The sequence below is a fragment of the Hypanus sabinus genome, chromosome 12 (genome assembly GCF_030144855.1).
Source record: "Hypanus sabinus isolate sHypSab1 chromosome 12, sHypSab1.hap1, whole genome shotgun sequence".
Classification (NCBI taxonomy): domain Eukaryota; kingdom Metazoa; phylum Chordata; class Chondrichthyes; order Myliobatiformes; family Dasyatidae; genus Hypanus; species Hypanus sabinus.
In genome coordinates, this window is record NC_082717.1 from 91,211,202 (window position 1) to 91,229,728 (window position 18,527).

Consider the following 18,527-nt stretch of genomic DNA (forward strand, 5'->3'; position numbering starts at 1 on the left):
AAGGCATATGATTTAGTGGCCAAATACAAAAACCTGATTGCAAAGTGGAGATGACTGGGAATTAAATATCCAAGGGTATCAGGTAATACGGAAAGATAGGCAGGAAGGCAAAGGAGGTGGGGCGACGCTCTTAATTAAGGATGAGATCAGGGCGATTGTGAGAGACGATATAAGATCTATGGAGCAGAATGTTGAGTCCATCTGGGTAGAGATTAAGAATAGTTAAGGGAAAAAAATCACTGGTGGGAGTTGTCTATAGGCCACCTAATAAAAATATTGCAGTAGCAGAGGTGATTAACCAAGAAATAACTGAAGCTCGTAAGAACGGAACAGCAGTTGTCATGGGGGATTTTAACTTCCACATAGATTGGGTAAATCAGGTTGGTCAAGGAAGTCTTGAGGAGGACTTCATAGACTGCACCTGTGATGGTTTTCTTGAGCAGCATGTTAGTGAACCTACAAGGGAAAATACTATCTTAGATCTTTGTAAGATTAACAATCTTGTAGTCAGGGATCCACTTGGAAATAGTATGATTGAATTTCCCATACAGATTGAGGATGAAATAGTTAGATCTAAAACCAGTGTATTATGCTTGAACAAGGGAGACTACAACAGGATGAGGGAGGAGTTGGCTAATGTGGATTGGGAGCACAGGCTATTTGGTAGGACAGTTGAGGAACAGTGGAATACTTTCAAAGAGATTTTTCACAGTGCTCAACAAAAGGACAGTAAGTGTGGGGAGAGCCAGCCTTGGATAACTAAGGAAATAAAAGATAGTATCAAATTAAAAGCTCATGTGTACAAAGTCGCAAAGAGTAGTGGGAGACTGGAGGATTAGGAAAACTTAAAAAGCAACAAAAAAACAACTAAACAAGAAATAAAGGGAAGATAGAGTATTAAAGTAAATTAGCACAAAATATAAAACCAGACAGCAAAAGTTTTTATAAATATATAAAGTGGAAGACGGTGTCTAAAGTCAACATAGGTCCCTTGGAAGATGAGAAGGGGAAATTGATATTGGGTAACAAGGAAATGGCTGAGGCATTGAACGACTATTTTACGTTGGTCTTCATGGTGGAGGACATGTCTAATATGCCAAAGAAGGATGTTATGGACGAAATGGGAGGTGAGGGTCTTGATAAAACCACTGCCACTAAAGAGATAGTGATGAGCAAACTAGAGGGCCTGAAGGTAGATAAGTTCCCTGGTCCTGATGGGATGCATTCCAGGGTGCTGAGGGAATTGGTGGAGGTTATAGTAGACTCGTTAGTAATTATTTACCAAAATTCTCTAGACTTTGGGCAGGTCCCAGCAGATTGGAAGACTGCAAATGTCACGCCACTTTTTAAAAAAGGACGTAGGCAAAAGATGGTCAACAATAAGCCAGTTAGCTTGACATCTGTAGTAGGGCAAATGCTTGAAGTTGTCATTAAGGAAGAAATAGCGAAAAATTTAGAAAGGAGTGGTTCCATTAGACAGAGACAGCATGGATCAGAAAGGTCAGGTCCTTTTGACAAACTTACTGGAGTTCTTTGAGGACATAATGAGTGCAGAGGATAGAGGGGAACAGGTGGATGTCATATACTTGGATTTCCAGAAGGCATTCAATAAGGTGCCGCACAAGAGACTTATAAATAAGATACGGATGCATGGAATCAGAGGAAGTGTATTGGCATGGATAGTGGATTGATTAACCAATAGAAGGCAGAGAGTTGGTATAAATGGGTGTTTCTCCAGTTGGTAGTCAGTGGAGAGTGGGGTGCTGCAGGGGTCGGTGCTGGGCCCGCAGCTGTTTACCATTTACATTGATGATTTGGAAGAGGGGACTGAGTGTAGCGTAGCAAAATCTGCTGATGACACTAAACTGAGTGGAAAAGCAAATTGTACAGAGGATGTGGAGAGTCTGCAGAGAGATATAGATAGGTTAAGTGAGTGGGTCAAGGTCTGGCAGATGGAATACAATGTTGGTAAATGTGAGATCATCCACTTTGGAAGGAATAATAGAAGAGCAGATTATTATTTAAATTGTGAATGATTGCAGCATGCTGTTGTGCAGAGGGATTTGGGAGTGTTTGTTCATGAATCGCAAAAAGTTGGCTTGCAGGTACAACAGGTTATTAAGAAGGCAAATGGAATGTTGGCCTTCATTGCTAGAGGGATTGAATTGAAGAGCAGGGGGATCATGCTGCAACTATACAGGGTACTGGTGAGGCTGCACCTGGAGTACTGTGTGCAGCTCTGGTCTCCATACTTGAGGAAGGATAGACTGGCTTTGGAGGCAGTGCAGAGGAGATTCACCAGGTTGATTCCAGAGATGAAGGGGTTAACCTATGAGGAGAGATTGAGTTGCCTGGGACTATACTCTCTGGAATTCAGAAGAATTGGGGGGGGGGGGGATCTTATAGAAATATACAAAATTTTGAAAGAGATGGATAAGATAGAAGTAGGAAAGTTGTTTCCATTGGTAAGAACTTGGGGACATTGCCTCAAGATTCAAGGGAGAAGATTTACGATGGAGTTGAGGAGAAACTGCTTTTCCCAGAGAATGCTGAATCTGTGGAATTCTCTGCCCAGGGAAGCAGTTGAGGCTTCTTCACTAAATATATTTAAGATACAGTTAGATAGATTTTTACATAGTAGGGGAATTAAGGGTTATGGGGAGAAGGCAGATAGATAGAGCTGAGTTTACAGACAGATCAGCCATGATCTTATTGAATGGCGGGGCAGGCTCGATGGGCCGGATAGCCTACTCCTGCTCCTATTTCTTATGTTCTTAGACTTTCTGTATCCAGAATAGCTTAATCACATGCATCTTATAGCCTGGTGGCCAGAACTGCACACCATGTTCCAAGTGCCATTTCTTATGTTTCCTCTCCTATCAGATTCCTTCTTCTTCAGCTCTTTATCTTTCCCACCCACCTGTCATCTTCTAGCTATCCTCCTTCCTTAAGCCCTCCTCCGACTACTTCCCAGTTCCTTCGGGTCCTGAAAAAGGGTCTCGGCCTGAATTGCCAACTGTTCATTCATTTCTATAGATGCTGCCTGGCCTTCTGAGTTCCTCCAGCATTTTGTGTGTGTTGCTTTGACTTCCAGCATCTGTAGACTTCTTTGTGTTTTTGATTTCCTCACAGTTAGTTTATAATATCACTGCAGAAAGTAAATTTGAAGTCAACTACCTTGTGAACTGCAATTAATCATTTTCACCAGTTCTGCTCTGATACCTAATGTCTCAATTACTGTGCACAGCCTGGGAGGCAAACATTCTATTCCTTGGATTGTGATTGAACTCTGTTCTCCTGTCTTTTACATGTAACTGTTCATTCCCTTGCTAATTAATAACACACCAAACTCTGCTTTAAATATATCTAATCACTTTTCATCTGTAGACATCTGCAGCAATGAATTCCACAGATTAACCACCCTCTGGCTAAAGACATTCCTCCTCATCTCTGTTCTAAAAGAATATCCTTCTATTCTGAGACTGTGTCCTCTGGTCCTAGACTCTCCACTACAGGAAACACTCTCTCTATGTCCACTTTTCAATATTTGGTAGGTTTCAGTAAGATCCTCCCCCATTCTTCTAAACAATGAATACAGGCCCAGAAACATCAAATGCTCTTCATACAGATTGTTAACCCTTTCATTTCTGGGATCTTTCTTGTAAACCTCAACTGCACCCTCTCAAATGCCAGTACATCCTTTATAGATAGAGGGCCCAAAATTGCTCACGTTACTTCAAATGTGGTCTGACCAATACCTGATAAAGCCTCAGCATTACATCCTTATTTTTATTATTCAAGTCCTCTGGAAATAAGTGCTTACATTGCATTTTCCTTCCTTACTACCAGCACAATCTGCAAATCAACCTTTAGGGAATCTTGTCCTAGTACTCCCAAGTCCCTTTGCACCTCCAATTTCTGAATTCACTCCTCATTTAAAGAATAATCTACACAATTTTTCCTTCTACATACGCTCATGTACACTTTCCTTACACAGTATTCCATCAGCCACTTCTTTATCCATTTTCCTAATCTGACCAAGTCTTTTCTGTGGACACCCTGCTTCCTCAACACTATCTGTCCCTCCACCAATCTTGGTATTGTCCGCAAACTTGGTTATAAAGCCATCAATTCTGTCATCCAGATCATTAGCATATAATGTAAAAAGTAGAGGACTCTACGGAATGCCTCTAGTCAAAGCAGCCAACTAGGAGAGGCCCCTCTTATTCTCACCATTTGGCTTATGCCCAACTACTCCAATATAGACAGGTCACGTTGAGAGTAGGTAATACGATGACCCAGTAAAAGCACCAGCAAAGAGACCTGGAGTGCCTACTTGTGGAGTGAGCTTTGGGCACAACTCTGACTAATTCATGACACCTACACCTTAGTAATGACTCTGTTTCCATGTGGTTTACATTCCTATCATATGACTGACTAAGGTTGTATTTGTGAGCTATATCCAATCGTTACTTGTTAACTAAGCAGGAAGAAAGCAGGTGTTGTCTGAAAAAACAGGAATCTACTTGTGTCCTTTCCATTTTAAGGTTAGAAAGAAGTTATAAGTGAAAAAAGCTTCAGTACTGACACGAAGTGCTTGAACACTCACCTATCCAACACTAGTCTTGGTTCAGTATTGTAGGCTTTGGGGAAGGAGAATATGTGTTCTAAGTTTGGACAACACATCTCCACTGCACAATGAACAGAGTTCTGGACTGCTTAATTCAATGTACCAGCAGCTTCTCTTCGAGGAAAATAATTTAATAACAGTATAGTGCTTGGAGCCAAACAAAAACAAGTCTTCCATTTTAAGTCATTGTCAAAAGGAAATAAAAGTTAATATTTCAAGTATTTAGGCCTAAATCTACTGCAAAAAAAAATAGGGTGCCTAAGGTGAAATACGACTGCTGTGACTAAAAGTCATTGCCAAAGTAAATTTTATTATCAGAGTACATATATGTCACGATATACAACCCTGAGATTCTTTTTCTTGCCGGCATACTCAGCAAATCAACAGAACAGTAACTATAAGTATACTCAAAAATACTTGGATACTTCTGTAGGGGATGACCTCCCGGAAGAATGCCACAGCGACCAGGTTACAGGCACTGAGCATGGGCATGTGGTACAGAAGGGAAAGAGAGAGAAGAATGGAAGGGTAGTGATAGGGGTCTCAACAATGAGGGAACAGACAGGAGATTCTGTGTACCTGAAAGGGACATCCGGATGGTATGTTGCCTCCCAGGTTCCAGGGTCAGGGATGTCTCAGATCACATCCACAACATTTTGTAGAGGGAGGGAAAGCAGTCAGATGGTTGGTACATATTGGTATCAATGACATATGAAGAAAAGCAAAGAGAACCTGACGAGAGAATTTAGAGAGCTAAGTAGAAAGCTGAGAACCAGGACTTCCAGGGTAGTAATCTCTGGATTGCTGCCCGTGCCATGCACCATTGAGGGTAGGAACAGGATGATTTGGCAGACAAATGCATGGCTGAGTAGCTGGTGCAGGGGGCAGGGATTCAGGTTCTTGGATCATTGGGATCTCTATTGAGGAAGGTATGACCTGTTCAAAAGTGACAGGTTGCACCTGAACTCGAGGGGGACCGATATTCTCGCAGGCAGGTTTGTTAGAGCTGATAGGGAGGGTTTAAACTAATTTGGCAGGAGGGTGGGAACTGGAGTAAAGGGACTCAGGATAGGGCAGATGGTAAAAAAGCAAAGATAGCTTGCAGTCAGACTGTCAGGAAGGGCAGGCAGGTGATGGGGCTTAGTTGCAGTCAAGAGGCTGAGTATCAATCATTAGGAATGCAGAATCAGAAAAGATAGCAAATACGGTACTCAAGATGTTGTATCTAAATGCACGGAGTATAAGAAATAAGGTGATGATCTTGTTGCACTATTGCAGATTGCCAGGTATGATGTTGTATCCATCACTGAATTGTGGCTGAAGGATGGTTGTAGTTGGGAGCTGAATGTCCAAGATTACACATTATACCAGAGGAATAGGAAGGTATGCATAGGGGGTGGTGTGACTCTTCTGGTAGGAATGGCATCAAATCCGTAGAAAGATGTGACATAGGATCGGAAGATGTTGAATCCTTGTGGGTTGAGTTAAGAAACTGAAAGGGTAAAAGGACATTAATGGCAGTTATATACAGGCCTCCCAACAATGGCTGGGAGGTGGACCACAGATTACAACAGGAAATAGAAAAGGTGAGTCAAAAGGGCAATGTTATGGTAGTCATGGGAGATTTAAACATGCAGGTAGATTGGGAAAATCAGGTTGATAATGGATCTCAAGATAGTGAGTTTGTTGAATGCCTGAGAGATAGCTTTTTAGAGTAGTTTGTCATTGAGCCCACTAGAGGATTAGCTATACTGGATTGGGTGTTATATAATGAACCAGAGGCAATTAGTGAGCTTAAGGTAGAAGAATCCTTAGGAACTAGTGATCACAATATGATTGTGTTCAATTTGAAATTTGATAGGGAGAAAGTAAAGTCTGATGTAGCAGTATTTCAGTGGAGTAAAGGAAATTACAGTGGTATGAGAGAGGAATTGGCCAAAGTAAACTGGAAGGAGCTGTTGGCAGGGATGTCAGCAGAGCAGCAATGGTGTGTGTTTCTGGGAAAAAAGAGGAAGGTGCAGGACATGAGTATTCCAAAAATGAAGAAATACTCAAATTGCAAAATAGTACAACCATGGATGACAGGGAAGTCAAAGCTATTGTAAAAGCAAAAGAAAGGGCATACAACAGAACAAAAATTAGTGGGAAGATGGAGGATTGGGAAGTTTGGAAAAACCTACAGAGAGCAACTAAAAAATCATTAGAAAGGAAAAGAAATATGAAAGCAAGCTAGCAAATAATATCAAAGGGGATAGTAAAAGTTTTTTCAAATAGAAACGTATGTTAAAAATAAAAGAGAAATGAGAGTGGATATAGGACAACTAGAAAATGAGGCAGGAGAAATAATAACCGGGGACAAGGAGATGACTAATGAACTAAGTGAGTATTTTGCATCAGTCTTCACAGTAGAAACACTAGCAGTAGGCCTGATATTGTAGCGTGTGAAGGAAAAGAAGTGGGTACAGTTACTGTTACAAGAGAGAAGGTGTTCAAAAAGCTGAAAGACCTAAAGGTACATAAATCACCTGGACCAGAGGAACTGCACCCTCAGGTTCTGAAAGAGATAGCATTAGAGATTGTGGTGGCATTAGAAATGATCTTTCAAAAATCACTGGACTCTGGTATGGTGCCAAGGGACTGGAAAATTGCAAATGTTACTCCAATCTTTAAGAAAGGAGGAAGGCAGCAGAAAGGAAATTATAGACCAGTTAGCCTGACCTCAGTGGTTGGGAAGATGTTAGAGTCAGTTGTTAAGGATGAGGTGATGGAGTACTTGGTGACACAAGACAAGATAGTACAAAGTCAGCATGGTTTCCTTAATGGAAAATCCTGCCTGATGAACCTGTTGGAATTCTTTGAGGAGATTACAAGTAGGATAGATAAAGGAGATGCAGTGGATATTGTGTTTTTGGACTTTCAGAAGGCCTTTGACAAGGTGCCACACATGAGGCTGCTTACCAAGTTAAGAGCCCATGGTATTACAGGAGAGTTACTAACATGGTTAGAGCATTGGCTGACCGGTAGGAGGCCCCGAGTGGGAATAAAAGGATCCTTTCCTGGTTGGCTGCCAGTGATTAGTGGTGTTCCACTGGGATCGTTGTTGGGACTACTGCTTTTTATGCTGCCTATCAATGATTTAGATGGTGGAATAGAAGGCTTTGTTGCCAAGTTTGCAGATGATACTATGATTGGTGGAGGGGCAGGTAGCGTTGAAGAAACAGATAGGTGCAGAAGGACTTAGATTAGAAGAATGGGCAAGAAAATGGCAAATGAAATACAATGTTGGAAAATGCATGGTTATGCACTTTGGTAGTAGAAATAAATGTGCAGACTATTTTCTAAATGGAGATAAAATCTGAGATGCAAAGGAACTTAGAAGTCCTAGTCCAGAACACTCTACAAGTTAACTTGCAGGTTGAGTCAGTGGTGAAGAAGGCAAATGCCATGTTAGCATTCATTTCAAGAGGCCTAAAATATAAGAGCAAGGATGTGATGCTGAGGCTTTATAAGGCACTGGTGAGGCCTCACCTTGAGTACTGTCAACAGTTTTGGGCCCCTCATCTTAGAAAATATGTGCTGGCATTGGAGAGGGTCCAGAGGAGGTTCACAAAGATGATTCCAGGAATGAAAGCGTTATCATACGAGGAACATTTGATGGCTCAGGGTCTGTACTCATTGAAATTCAGAAGGATGAGGGGGAATCTGATTGAAACCTTTTGAATGTTGAAAGACCTAGACAGAGTAGATGTGGAAAGGATGCTTCTCATGGTAGGAGAGTTTAGGATAAGAGGGTATAGCGTCAGGAAAGAGGGGTGCCCTTTCAAAACAGAGATGCAGAGAAATTTCTTTAGCCAAAGGGTAATGAATTTGTAGCCACATGCAGCTGTGGAGGCCAGGTCATTGGGTGTATTTAAAGAAGAGATTGATAGGTTCTTGATTGGACATGGCATCAAAGATTATGGGGAGAAGGCCGGGAATTGGGGTTGAGGAGGAGAGAAAAAAGGATCAGCCATGATTGAATGGTGGAGCAGGTTCGATGGGCCAGATGGCCTAATTTTGCTCCTGTCTTATGGTCTTATAACAGGGTCAATGAAATATCAAGAGTGCAGAAGACAAAATACTGTGCAAATGGAAATAAATAACAAGAACATGAGATAACGAGATAAAGAGTCCTTTAAGTGAGGTCAATGGTGAGTTACCATGTGCTCACTCCCATTCCCCACCAAACCACAAAGGTTTCCAAACAAAACACAAAGAATAAAGGGGCGATCACCTGGCTCCTCCAGACTAGACCCAAGTCTAAACCCTTAGACAGTCACAGGAGTATGAACCGTATTGAGATCTCTGTTACAGCTGCTGCTGTTAGCCAATCACAGTGAGCGTCCGTGCCACCACATCACCTTGGCCAAAAAAATGCAGACACAAATGAACAAATGCACATGTACACACTCAGGAACAAGAGTAGGCCTCTTCCAAGACAAAGTGAGAGCACAACAGAATTTGATATTTAGCCTAATTATAATAGATCTGGGGTGTCTGGGGTGTCCATTCTGGGGAAGGGGCCTGTTCTGGGGGCCTAGCTCACTCACCTTTGGTCCCGACAGAACACTCAGCTTTCACCTGTGGCTCCAAGTAGCTGTTTGCATGCAACAGTGGCCACAGCCGGTACACTGCTTTAACAGACAGGCTAAACCAGCTGAGGGTAGCCAGAGGGCCTTAGATAGGGCCATGCCTGTTTCAGCATGCAAAGTAAGCTCTGGTGGACGGCAGATGAAAGCAACAATGAGGAGCAACAGTTCTCCAACGTTTTGAGGAGAGTGAAGGGCCTGACTAGGCACAGAAGATGTCATGGCTATCCACCTCAATTAAAGAAAACCCCAGTTGTGACGACTACTCATACCACAGGACCCAGACTTCTGAGGTTGAGAGAGTCGAACTGCCCCAGTGCAAAAGCCTTTCCTCTTTAAAAACTCTCATGTAGAGGTTTCCTGTCATTGTCGGATAAGGCAGAGAACCGGCACAATATACCTTCACTTTCCTTAAATGCCACAATAATTTTGATTAATAAAAAACTATCAGCCTAAGAGTTACAACCATCAGTCAACCCTACATCACTCATGCTTTGTGATGATATGCATATACTTGGCAGTACATGCAAATGACCACATCCAGTTACACATGCGCACACAGTTTCACCAGGAGGAAAACAAAGTCTACTGAAGTCCTCAGCCCCTAGGATAGCTACTGCAACAGCACCTAGTAAATATCCATTCTCCAAGGTACAAAGGGAAAAGCTCAGGCACCTGCTAGAAAACAGCCACAGGCTGAACCATCTTGGAATGCAGAAAAGGGCAGCTCAAATCAATTTGGCAAGCTTTTAAGAGAAGGAATTGTAGCCAGTAAGAAGCTTCTCTCTCACAGAAAGAACCACTAGACAGGTTTATAGACTTTGCTGCTACTAGATACAATTCCCAGAATCAATGATTCTAAAACTATTCTGTTTCTCCCAAGTGCTGCTCACACCCATCCTCGATAATCCACGTTGGCTCTCTAAACCCACAGATCTTCAATCTGCCTTTGGTCATATTCTGTCCCTTGTCTGTAGCACTAGGCAGTCCTGGATAATTCAGTCCTCTGACCCATGACTCAAGATTTCCTTCACTCAATACATTGGGCTTCAGCTGTTCTGAACTGAATTCTGTTTCTCATTTCACGAGCCCCTCTACAACTGAAGACTTTTCTTCATTCCTAACTTTTTCCCTGTGCTTTTCCACATCCTTGTCCAAATTATACTCTGAGCTCTGTTCTGAATTTGAAGGAGACAAGAGCATGGTTTGAAGTGAGATTGCTTGTAAAGGTCCTGGGCTTATTATTATATCCTGTCAGTGACCACTTTATTTTGTACACCTGTACAACTGCATGATCGAGAGGTTCAGTTGTTGTTCTGACCAAACATCAGAATGGGGAAGAAATTTGATCTAAGGGACTTTGTGGAATGATAGTTGGTTCCAGATGGGGTGGTTTGAGTATCTCAGAAACTGCTGATCTCCTGGGATTTTCAAACTCAGCAGTCTCAAAAGCTTACAGAGAATGGAGTGATAAACAAAAACAATGCAGTGTGCAGCAGTTCTGAGCAGAAATGCCTTGTTGATGGGAGAGGTCAGGGAGAATGGTCAGACTGGCTCAAGCCGCGAGGAAGGCAGCAGTAACTCAAATAACCACACGTTACATTGGAATGCACCCTGATGTATCCCTGAACACACAACACATCAAACCTTGAGGAGGATGGACTACAGCAACAGAAATGCATACTCAGTGGCCACTTCAACAGGCGCAAGAGGTATCTAATTACAGTCGCTACTGAGTGTATAATTGAAAATTTAACTTTAAAACACATTTCATCGTCAGCACATCATTATACAGATAATTATAGGCAGCCACGTTTGACAAGTTTTATTGCTTCACAAATGAAATATTCGGCTTTCTGCTTCCTTAGCTGTGGATCCTCAGAGGTTAAGTGGACAAGAAACGTACTGCTCCTGGATTTTAGTAGATATTCTGTCTGTGAGGAGTACTTCACTCTCCAAAAGTGATCTACTCGCCAGGATTAGTTCAAAATTTGAACATTAACCTAATTCATCCAAGAATCATTCAGCAGTACCATCTCATTCTACCAGACTATTCTAATGAGGTGTTTTTTTCACCCCAGTGATATTTTATCCTACCAAACTGGGTTAGTCTGGAACCCAGTAAAGTATTCCATTCACAATGATATGTCATCCCGTTACTTAACCCAACAGAAGTGATCCATACCAAATACCATTCATCATTAGCACCTCTCCCCTCTGATGTAAACCAGATTGGGACTCATTCACCACTCTTCTGAAACAGTCTCCACCAGGTTCTGTTTTCAAAAAGCATTTCCTCTTAACATAACTCATTTATCAAGAGTACATCACCTGATGAATTGATGTAGGACTTTGTTTGCTGTGATGCCACGCCCTATCAAGTGAACCAGACCAACTCTTGTTCACCAGAGCAGAAATTTAGCAGCACCAGAGTATCAAGAAAATGACCCTGCTCTAAACTGAAGCCTATTGGAGTTCTAAAACACCCAGTCCTAGTCAGAGATTCTAACTGCTCAGATTGTTGTTTTACATTTTTTTTTACAATATTTTTATTCAGAAGAAAAAAAAAAGATTTACAGAGTGCAACACATAGATACATCTCAACATAACTTGTTGTTTTACATTAATGTCATTTGGTCTGTCTATTTGAACTTCGCAGGCCTAATTTCTCTGCTTTCATTGGCCGAGCAGAGACTATAAGCAGGACAGTATTATGGATACACTGGGCACTAGCTACATGTAGGTAAAATGATCTAGATGCAACAAAGAGCATATCCAATTTCTAAGTAAACTTTGGCTGATCACATTGTGAACTTTAAGCATTTTATTCTTGATAAAAAGCCAAGATCAACCACAGATCTTGTAAGGATTTCTCTGAATGTACATGTTGGGTATAGACAATAAAATATGGAATATATATCTTTGTCCATTAAATGGCAAATGGGCTCCTCAACTCTAATAAAGCAAGCAGACAGCAGATAAAACAGTATTGTTCCAGTAACACTGTGCAGTGGTTTTCTTTGGACTGCTCAATCCTGGCCACATAAATAGACTCTAAACATGTAGGCGACATCACTGACCTCTTCCAGGACTGACAGCGGTTAAAAGGGGTCGTCGACTGGTCATCTTCTGCTGCTTTTCTTGTTGAGAGGTGATCTCCATTTCCCTCTTCTCCATCATCTTGCAGGATGGGTAAAAAAGGCCCACTGTTTGGGTCGCCTGATCCTCCTTATTATATCCAAGTCTGAACTGTGGCAATGGGATGGTCAAAGGTTGCCAGGTTGCAGAAGCATGCAGGTCTGTGGTCTTTATGGCAAAGGAAATATAAAGAGCAAAGTCAGTGGTATTCAGCTTCAGAATCAGAATCAGGTTTAATATCACCGGCATATGTTGTAAAATTTGTTGTCTTTGCGGCAGCAGTACAATACAAAACATAATAATAGAAGAAACCAGCATGAATTACATTAAGCAATGAGAAGTGGGCATGCCCTGGATGATGGGGGTTTTTAATGAAGGATGCCGCCTTTCTGAGGCACCGCTCCTTGAAAATGTCCTGGATACTATGGAGGCTGGTGCTCACGATGGAGCCGACTACGTTCTCAACTCTCTGCAGCTTATTTTGGTCCAGTGCAGTAGCAAACCACATCCCCCCATAGCAGACGGTGATGCAGCCTGTTAGAATGCTATCCACAGTACCCCTGTAGAAATTTGCAAATGTTTTTAGTGATATACCAAGTCTCCTCAAACTCTTAATGAAATATTGCCACTGCTGTGCCTTCTTTGTAGCTGCATCAATGTGTTAGGTCCAGGATAGATCCTCAGAGATTTTGACATTAACACCCAGGAACTTGAAATTGCTTAATTTTTCCTCTTCTAATCCCTGGTGTGTTCCCTCATCTTACCCTTTCTGAAGTCCACAATCAGTTCTTTAGTCCTACTGATGCCGAGTTCAAGGTTGCTGCTGCACCACCACTCAACTACTGGTAGTTGGTTTATCTTGCTCCTGTACGCCTTCTCTTTACCATCTTAAATTCTGGCGACATTAGTTGTGTCATCAGCAAATTTACAGATGGCGTTTGAGCTGTGCCCAGCCACACAGTCATGTGTATATAGAGAGTAGAGCAGTGAGCTAAGCACACACCCCTGAGGTAGGTTAGTGTTGGTTGTCAGTGAGGAGAGATGTTATTTCCAATCCACACAGATTGTGGTCTTCTGGTTTAGGAAGCTGAGGATCCAGTTGCAGAGGAAGGTACAGAGGCCCAGGTTCTGGAGCTTTTTGATCAAACTGTAGGAATCATTGTGTTAAATGCTGAGCTGTAGTCAATAAACAGCATCCTGACATAGACATTTGTATTGTCCAGGTGATCCAAGGCTGTAAGAGCCAATGAGATCACATCAGCTGTAGACCTATTGCTGCAATAGGCAAATTGCAGTGGGTCCAAGCCCTTGCTGAGACAGGAGTTCATAACCAACCTCTCAAAGCACTTTATCACCATAGATGTGAGTTCTACTGGATACACTTTGCTCTTCTTGGGCAAATGATTGTTGATTGGGCAAAAGATTGTATGATTGTTGCCCTTTTGAAGCAGATGGGAATTCCGACAGTAGCAATGAAAGATTCAAAATGTCTCTGAACACCCCCTCCAGTTGGTTGGCACAGGTTTTCAGAGTACTCCATTAGGGCCTGTGGCCATCTGAGGGTTCACTGTCTTGAAAGACAGATTGACATCGGACTTTGAGACAGAGATCACATGGTCATTGGGTGTTTCAGGGATTCTCCTAGCTGTAGTTTTATTCTTCCTTTCCAAGTGTGCATAAAAGGTATTGAGCTCATCTGGTAGTGAACCATCACTGCCATTCGTGATGTTGGGTTTCACATTGTAGAAAGTAATGGACTGCAAACCCTGCCAGAGTTGACATGCATTCAAACCCACTTCCAACTTCCTTTGGAATTGTTCTTCTGCTCTTGAGCTAACCCTCCGCAAGTCATACCTGGTTTTCTTGTATAGACCTGGATTGCCAGACATGAATGCCACAGATCTAGCCCTCAGCAGACTATGAACCTTCTGGTTCATCCATGACTTTTGATTTGGGTATGTACAGTCTTTCCTTGTAGGCACACACTCACCCATGCCGGTTTTTATGAAGTCAGTGTGTACTCATTCAGACTCGAAGATGAATCCCTGAATACAGTCCAGTCCAGATTCAAAGCAGTCCTGTAAACACTCCTGTGCCTCCCTTGTCCAAACCTTCTTGGTCGTCACTGCTGGTGCTGAAGTCTTCAGTCTCTGCCTGTACTTAGATTGATCAGATTTTCCAAAGTGTGGGAATGGGATAGCACAGTAAGTGCTCTTGATGGTGATGTAACAGTCATCCAATCCAGTGTGTTCTACAAGGGATTTGTTGGTAATAATTATTTATAGACTTTTTCAAGCTGGCCTGGTTAAAATTCCCCCAAATGATAAGGAAGACATCAGGGTGCACTGGTTCATGCCTGTTTATTACGTCTTCAGCCAGCATACACTGGCCTGAGGTGGAATGTACACTGCTACCAAGATGATTGCTGAAGTCTCCCACAAATTTACAGAGCCAGCACAATATGCTCATGCTTCTTGCTGTGCTATCACACAGGTACAAACCGGCTACTGCATTCATAACATTTTTCACTGTTCTAGTTGGATATGTATCTAATGGGGAATTGGCACTGGAAGGTGTTGTGACACTTGCAAGCTGCTCCTAACACACCCTTAGCTTGTGTTGGCTATTAATGCAAATGAGTGTATGTTCGATGTACACGTGAAGAATAACTCAGGCAGGAAGATTAACAATCACTTTGTTTCTCAATATCATCCTGAATGCTTATTCTCAACTTTGAATTTGAATCAGAATCAGGTTTAATAACAATTATATACAGTAAAGTGCAAAAGTCTTAGATATATAAAAAGCTAGCTAAGGTGCCCAGAACTTTTGAACAGGATTGTAGTAATTTTATGTATTGCACTCTACTGCTGCCACAAAGAAAACATAACATACATGAGTGATGATAACCCTGATTCTGATATGGGTCTCTATTGTGGACTGAGAGTGGGAAGGGGACAGGGAGAGGGGAATCATGATTGGGAAAAGGGAGGGAGCAGGAACCACCAGAGAAACATTCTGTAATGATCAATAAACCAATTGTTTGGAATCAAATAACCTAGGCTGGTGTCTCAGGGCTGGGTATGCCTGTACCTGCAACATCCCCCTCACCACACGCTGGCACTCCTTCTCTGCCACCTGTCCCATACCCCTCCCACGGCACTCTATCCTCACCATTCCCAACATCCTTTGCTCTGCCAGATTTACAAACTCGCTCTCTGCCCCACATTGACAAATACAGTACTTTACAAAAGTCTTTGGCACCATAGCTATATATATATATGTGTGTGTGAGTGTGTGTGTGTCTAAAACTTCGGCACAGTACTGAATGTCGTGAAATTTGTTGCTTTACATTAAAAATCTATCGATTACAATAAGAAATAGGTTTTAAAAATAAATGAAATAAAAAGCGCAAAAAGAGAGTAGACATAGTGAGGTAGTGTTAATGGGTATGTTCATTTTTTGGAAGTCAATTGGTAGAGGGAAGAAGGTATTCCTAAAACAATGAACGTGTGTCTTCAGGTGCTTGTACCTCCTCTCTGATGGTATAATGAGAAGGGAGCATGTCCTGGTTGATGGGGTCCTTAATAATGGATACCACCTTTTCAATAATGGGGTTGGCTGATTTTGTAACCCTCCGCAGCTTTTATCAATCTTGTGCAGTGGCCACACCATACTAGACAGTGATGCAACCAATTAGAATGCTCTCTATGGTACATCTGTAAAACTTTGCTAGTCTTTGTGACTCTGGCCCCTCTTCCCCTAGATAGCTGTAACAGGATACACCGTGACATGAGGGCCTAGTCCATGCAACAACTAAGGCAATGCAACTCCCCCACCGTTGGTCTCACCAACAGACTGGACTTGTATTTTTCCAACAGTGTCTTGTAATCACAATAAAAATGTTTAAGGCAAACATTTCCTCCTTTTTTTGGACTTGGAGAAGGCGCCATGACAAAATGCACTGCCATCCTATCGGAAGACTCAACTCTGAATTCTCAACTTTTGGTAACTCACTTTCTCCACTGGTGTCAGAACAGATCATTTCTGTTCCAAGTTAGCTCAGCTTTCTCTCACCATTACAACATGGCATACAGCATGTCCCAAAGCTTTGATATTAACAACACTCTATACCTCTTTATCAGGTTGTCACCCTTTAATCCATCTGACCAAAGGACTCATCCCATGACAACCTTGTCCTTACACTTTCAGAAATCTTCCTTCTGCGCTATCATCACCTTGAAATTTAAATTACAGTCTTAACTCTCTTTCCCAATATGTACCACCAGAGTCAGGGACAGCTTCTATCCTGTTGTTATCGAACGGTCCCCTCATATATGAAGATGAACTTTTGACCTTACAATCTACCTCATTACGCCTTGCACCTTCAAGTCAGCCCGCTCTGCACGACCTTTTGTAACTGCAACATTATATTCTGCACTCTGTTATTGTTTTCCCCTTTGATGTACTAATGTGGTGAAATGCTCTGTACGGATGTCATGCAAAAAGCTTTTTATTGGTTTTTGTATTGGTTTTAAAGGTTTTTGTCATGCAAAAACCCTGTGAATTGGTTTACTATTATGACTGGCACCTCGGTACCAGTCATAATAGTAACCAATTCACAGGGTTCTTCAAGAAGACATTAGTTAATTAGACATAGCGCACAGCAAAGATCACTACTGGTCCAACAAAACTGCTTCACCTAATTACACCCACGTGACCAGTTAACCTACTGTACTAACCTGCACATCTTTGAAATGTGGGAGGAAATATATATGCGGGGGGAACATACAAACTCCTTACAGACACTGGCACCATAAACAGCAATACACCATCATACCACCCCAAAAGTTGTTTCCCTTTCCAGGAATGCTACCTGATCTGTTGAGTTTTTTAAAAAAAGTATTTTCTGTTTTTCATAAAATTATGTATTGGCATTGAAATCCATGAATTGACAATCTACTGACATGATCTTAGAAATGCTGCCAACATGACATTGTTGAAGTTGCTAAAATAACAGAGGTCTAAACTTGCACAACAAAATTACAGCAATCATTTCTACCCCAGGTAAATATACACTGCCTTCACTAGTAAAAAAGAAATGCTACATAGCCTAATTATAATTACTCCCATAACATCAGCTTAGTTGATATGTCTACTCCATCTCAAAATTAGCTTCTAAATGGGCGGAGTTAAATTAATAATGTTAAATTCTGACCATGGTATTGGACAAATATCAAACATTTTTTCAATATTACAACATAAAATATGTAAAATACTGATAATGTCCTCAGGTCTTAAAAGTAAAATTTCAAACTGGACTTTAAGGCAAGTATAATTTGGATTTAGAAGTATAAAATAAAAACAGAAAAATGCTGGAAAACCTCAGCAGGTCAGGCAACAACTGTGCAAACAGAAAGTGAGTCAACTTTTCAGGAGAGAGTTTTCATCAGAGGTAGCAAAGAGAGAAAACAAGATTTTTTTAGGGTGGGATGGAATGGATAGGACAAAGGGGACCTTTCTGAAAAGGCAAGGCCAGAATGGCAATGGGGATAAGCCAGACTGGAGTTGATGAGAACAATGAGAGCATTTAGAAATAATCTAAATGAAGTAAAAACACTATAAAATTGGGTGAGAAAGCAAACACTTGTGAAATGCAGAACTGCAGCATGCCTCTTAGGTCAGAGAAAGAATAACCTATCACTATCACAAATGGATTGGGCAGCTCTGAAACACAGAGAGATTTACCTGTTGTGGAAATGGATATGGAGTCTGGAAGGGTGTCTCTTGCCTAGGTGGAAGATGAAGAGCTATTCCTCAAGCCTATGGTGGGTCTTGCTAAAATAACTCAATAGGCTATGGACTGATGGGTTGGAGAAGGAGTGCACTGGAGAACTAAAGTGGCAGGCAACAGAAAGTTCATAGTTGCCCATGTGGATTAAATCCAGGTTCTCCTCAGAACAGCTGAATATGATTTCTGCGCCATAGTTCTGCATGTTATGAGCACTGAGTACGGGGTGAAATCAGTGTAAGACTGTAAACATACGAGTTTGAGCAATTTAAGAGATTTCCAATAAATGGACTTAATACTGTAAGGTGATTATGTGTAATTGGCTGATTATAGGTAATAT

General features: G+C 41.7%; 1 protein-coding gene across 2 annotated transcripts in view; it reads right to left on the minus strand.

The window, feature by feature from the left end:
* The window catches only part of dzank1 (double zinc ribbon and ankyrin repeat domains 1), a 144,428-nt gene that overhangs the window by 43,365 nt on the left and 82,536 nt on the right, over positions 1-18,527 (minus strand). For both annotated transcript variants that reach the window (XM_059986442.1, XM_059986441.1), the window contains one exon: positions 12,339-12,564. In XM_059986442.1, the coding sequence (XP_059842425.1) occupies positions 12,339-12,564 (226 nt within the window). The remainder of the gene's footprint in view (positions 1-12,338; positions 12,565-18,527) is intronic.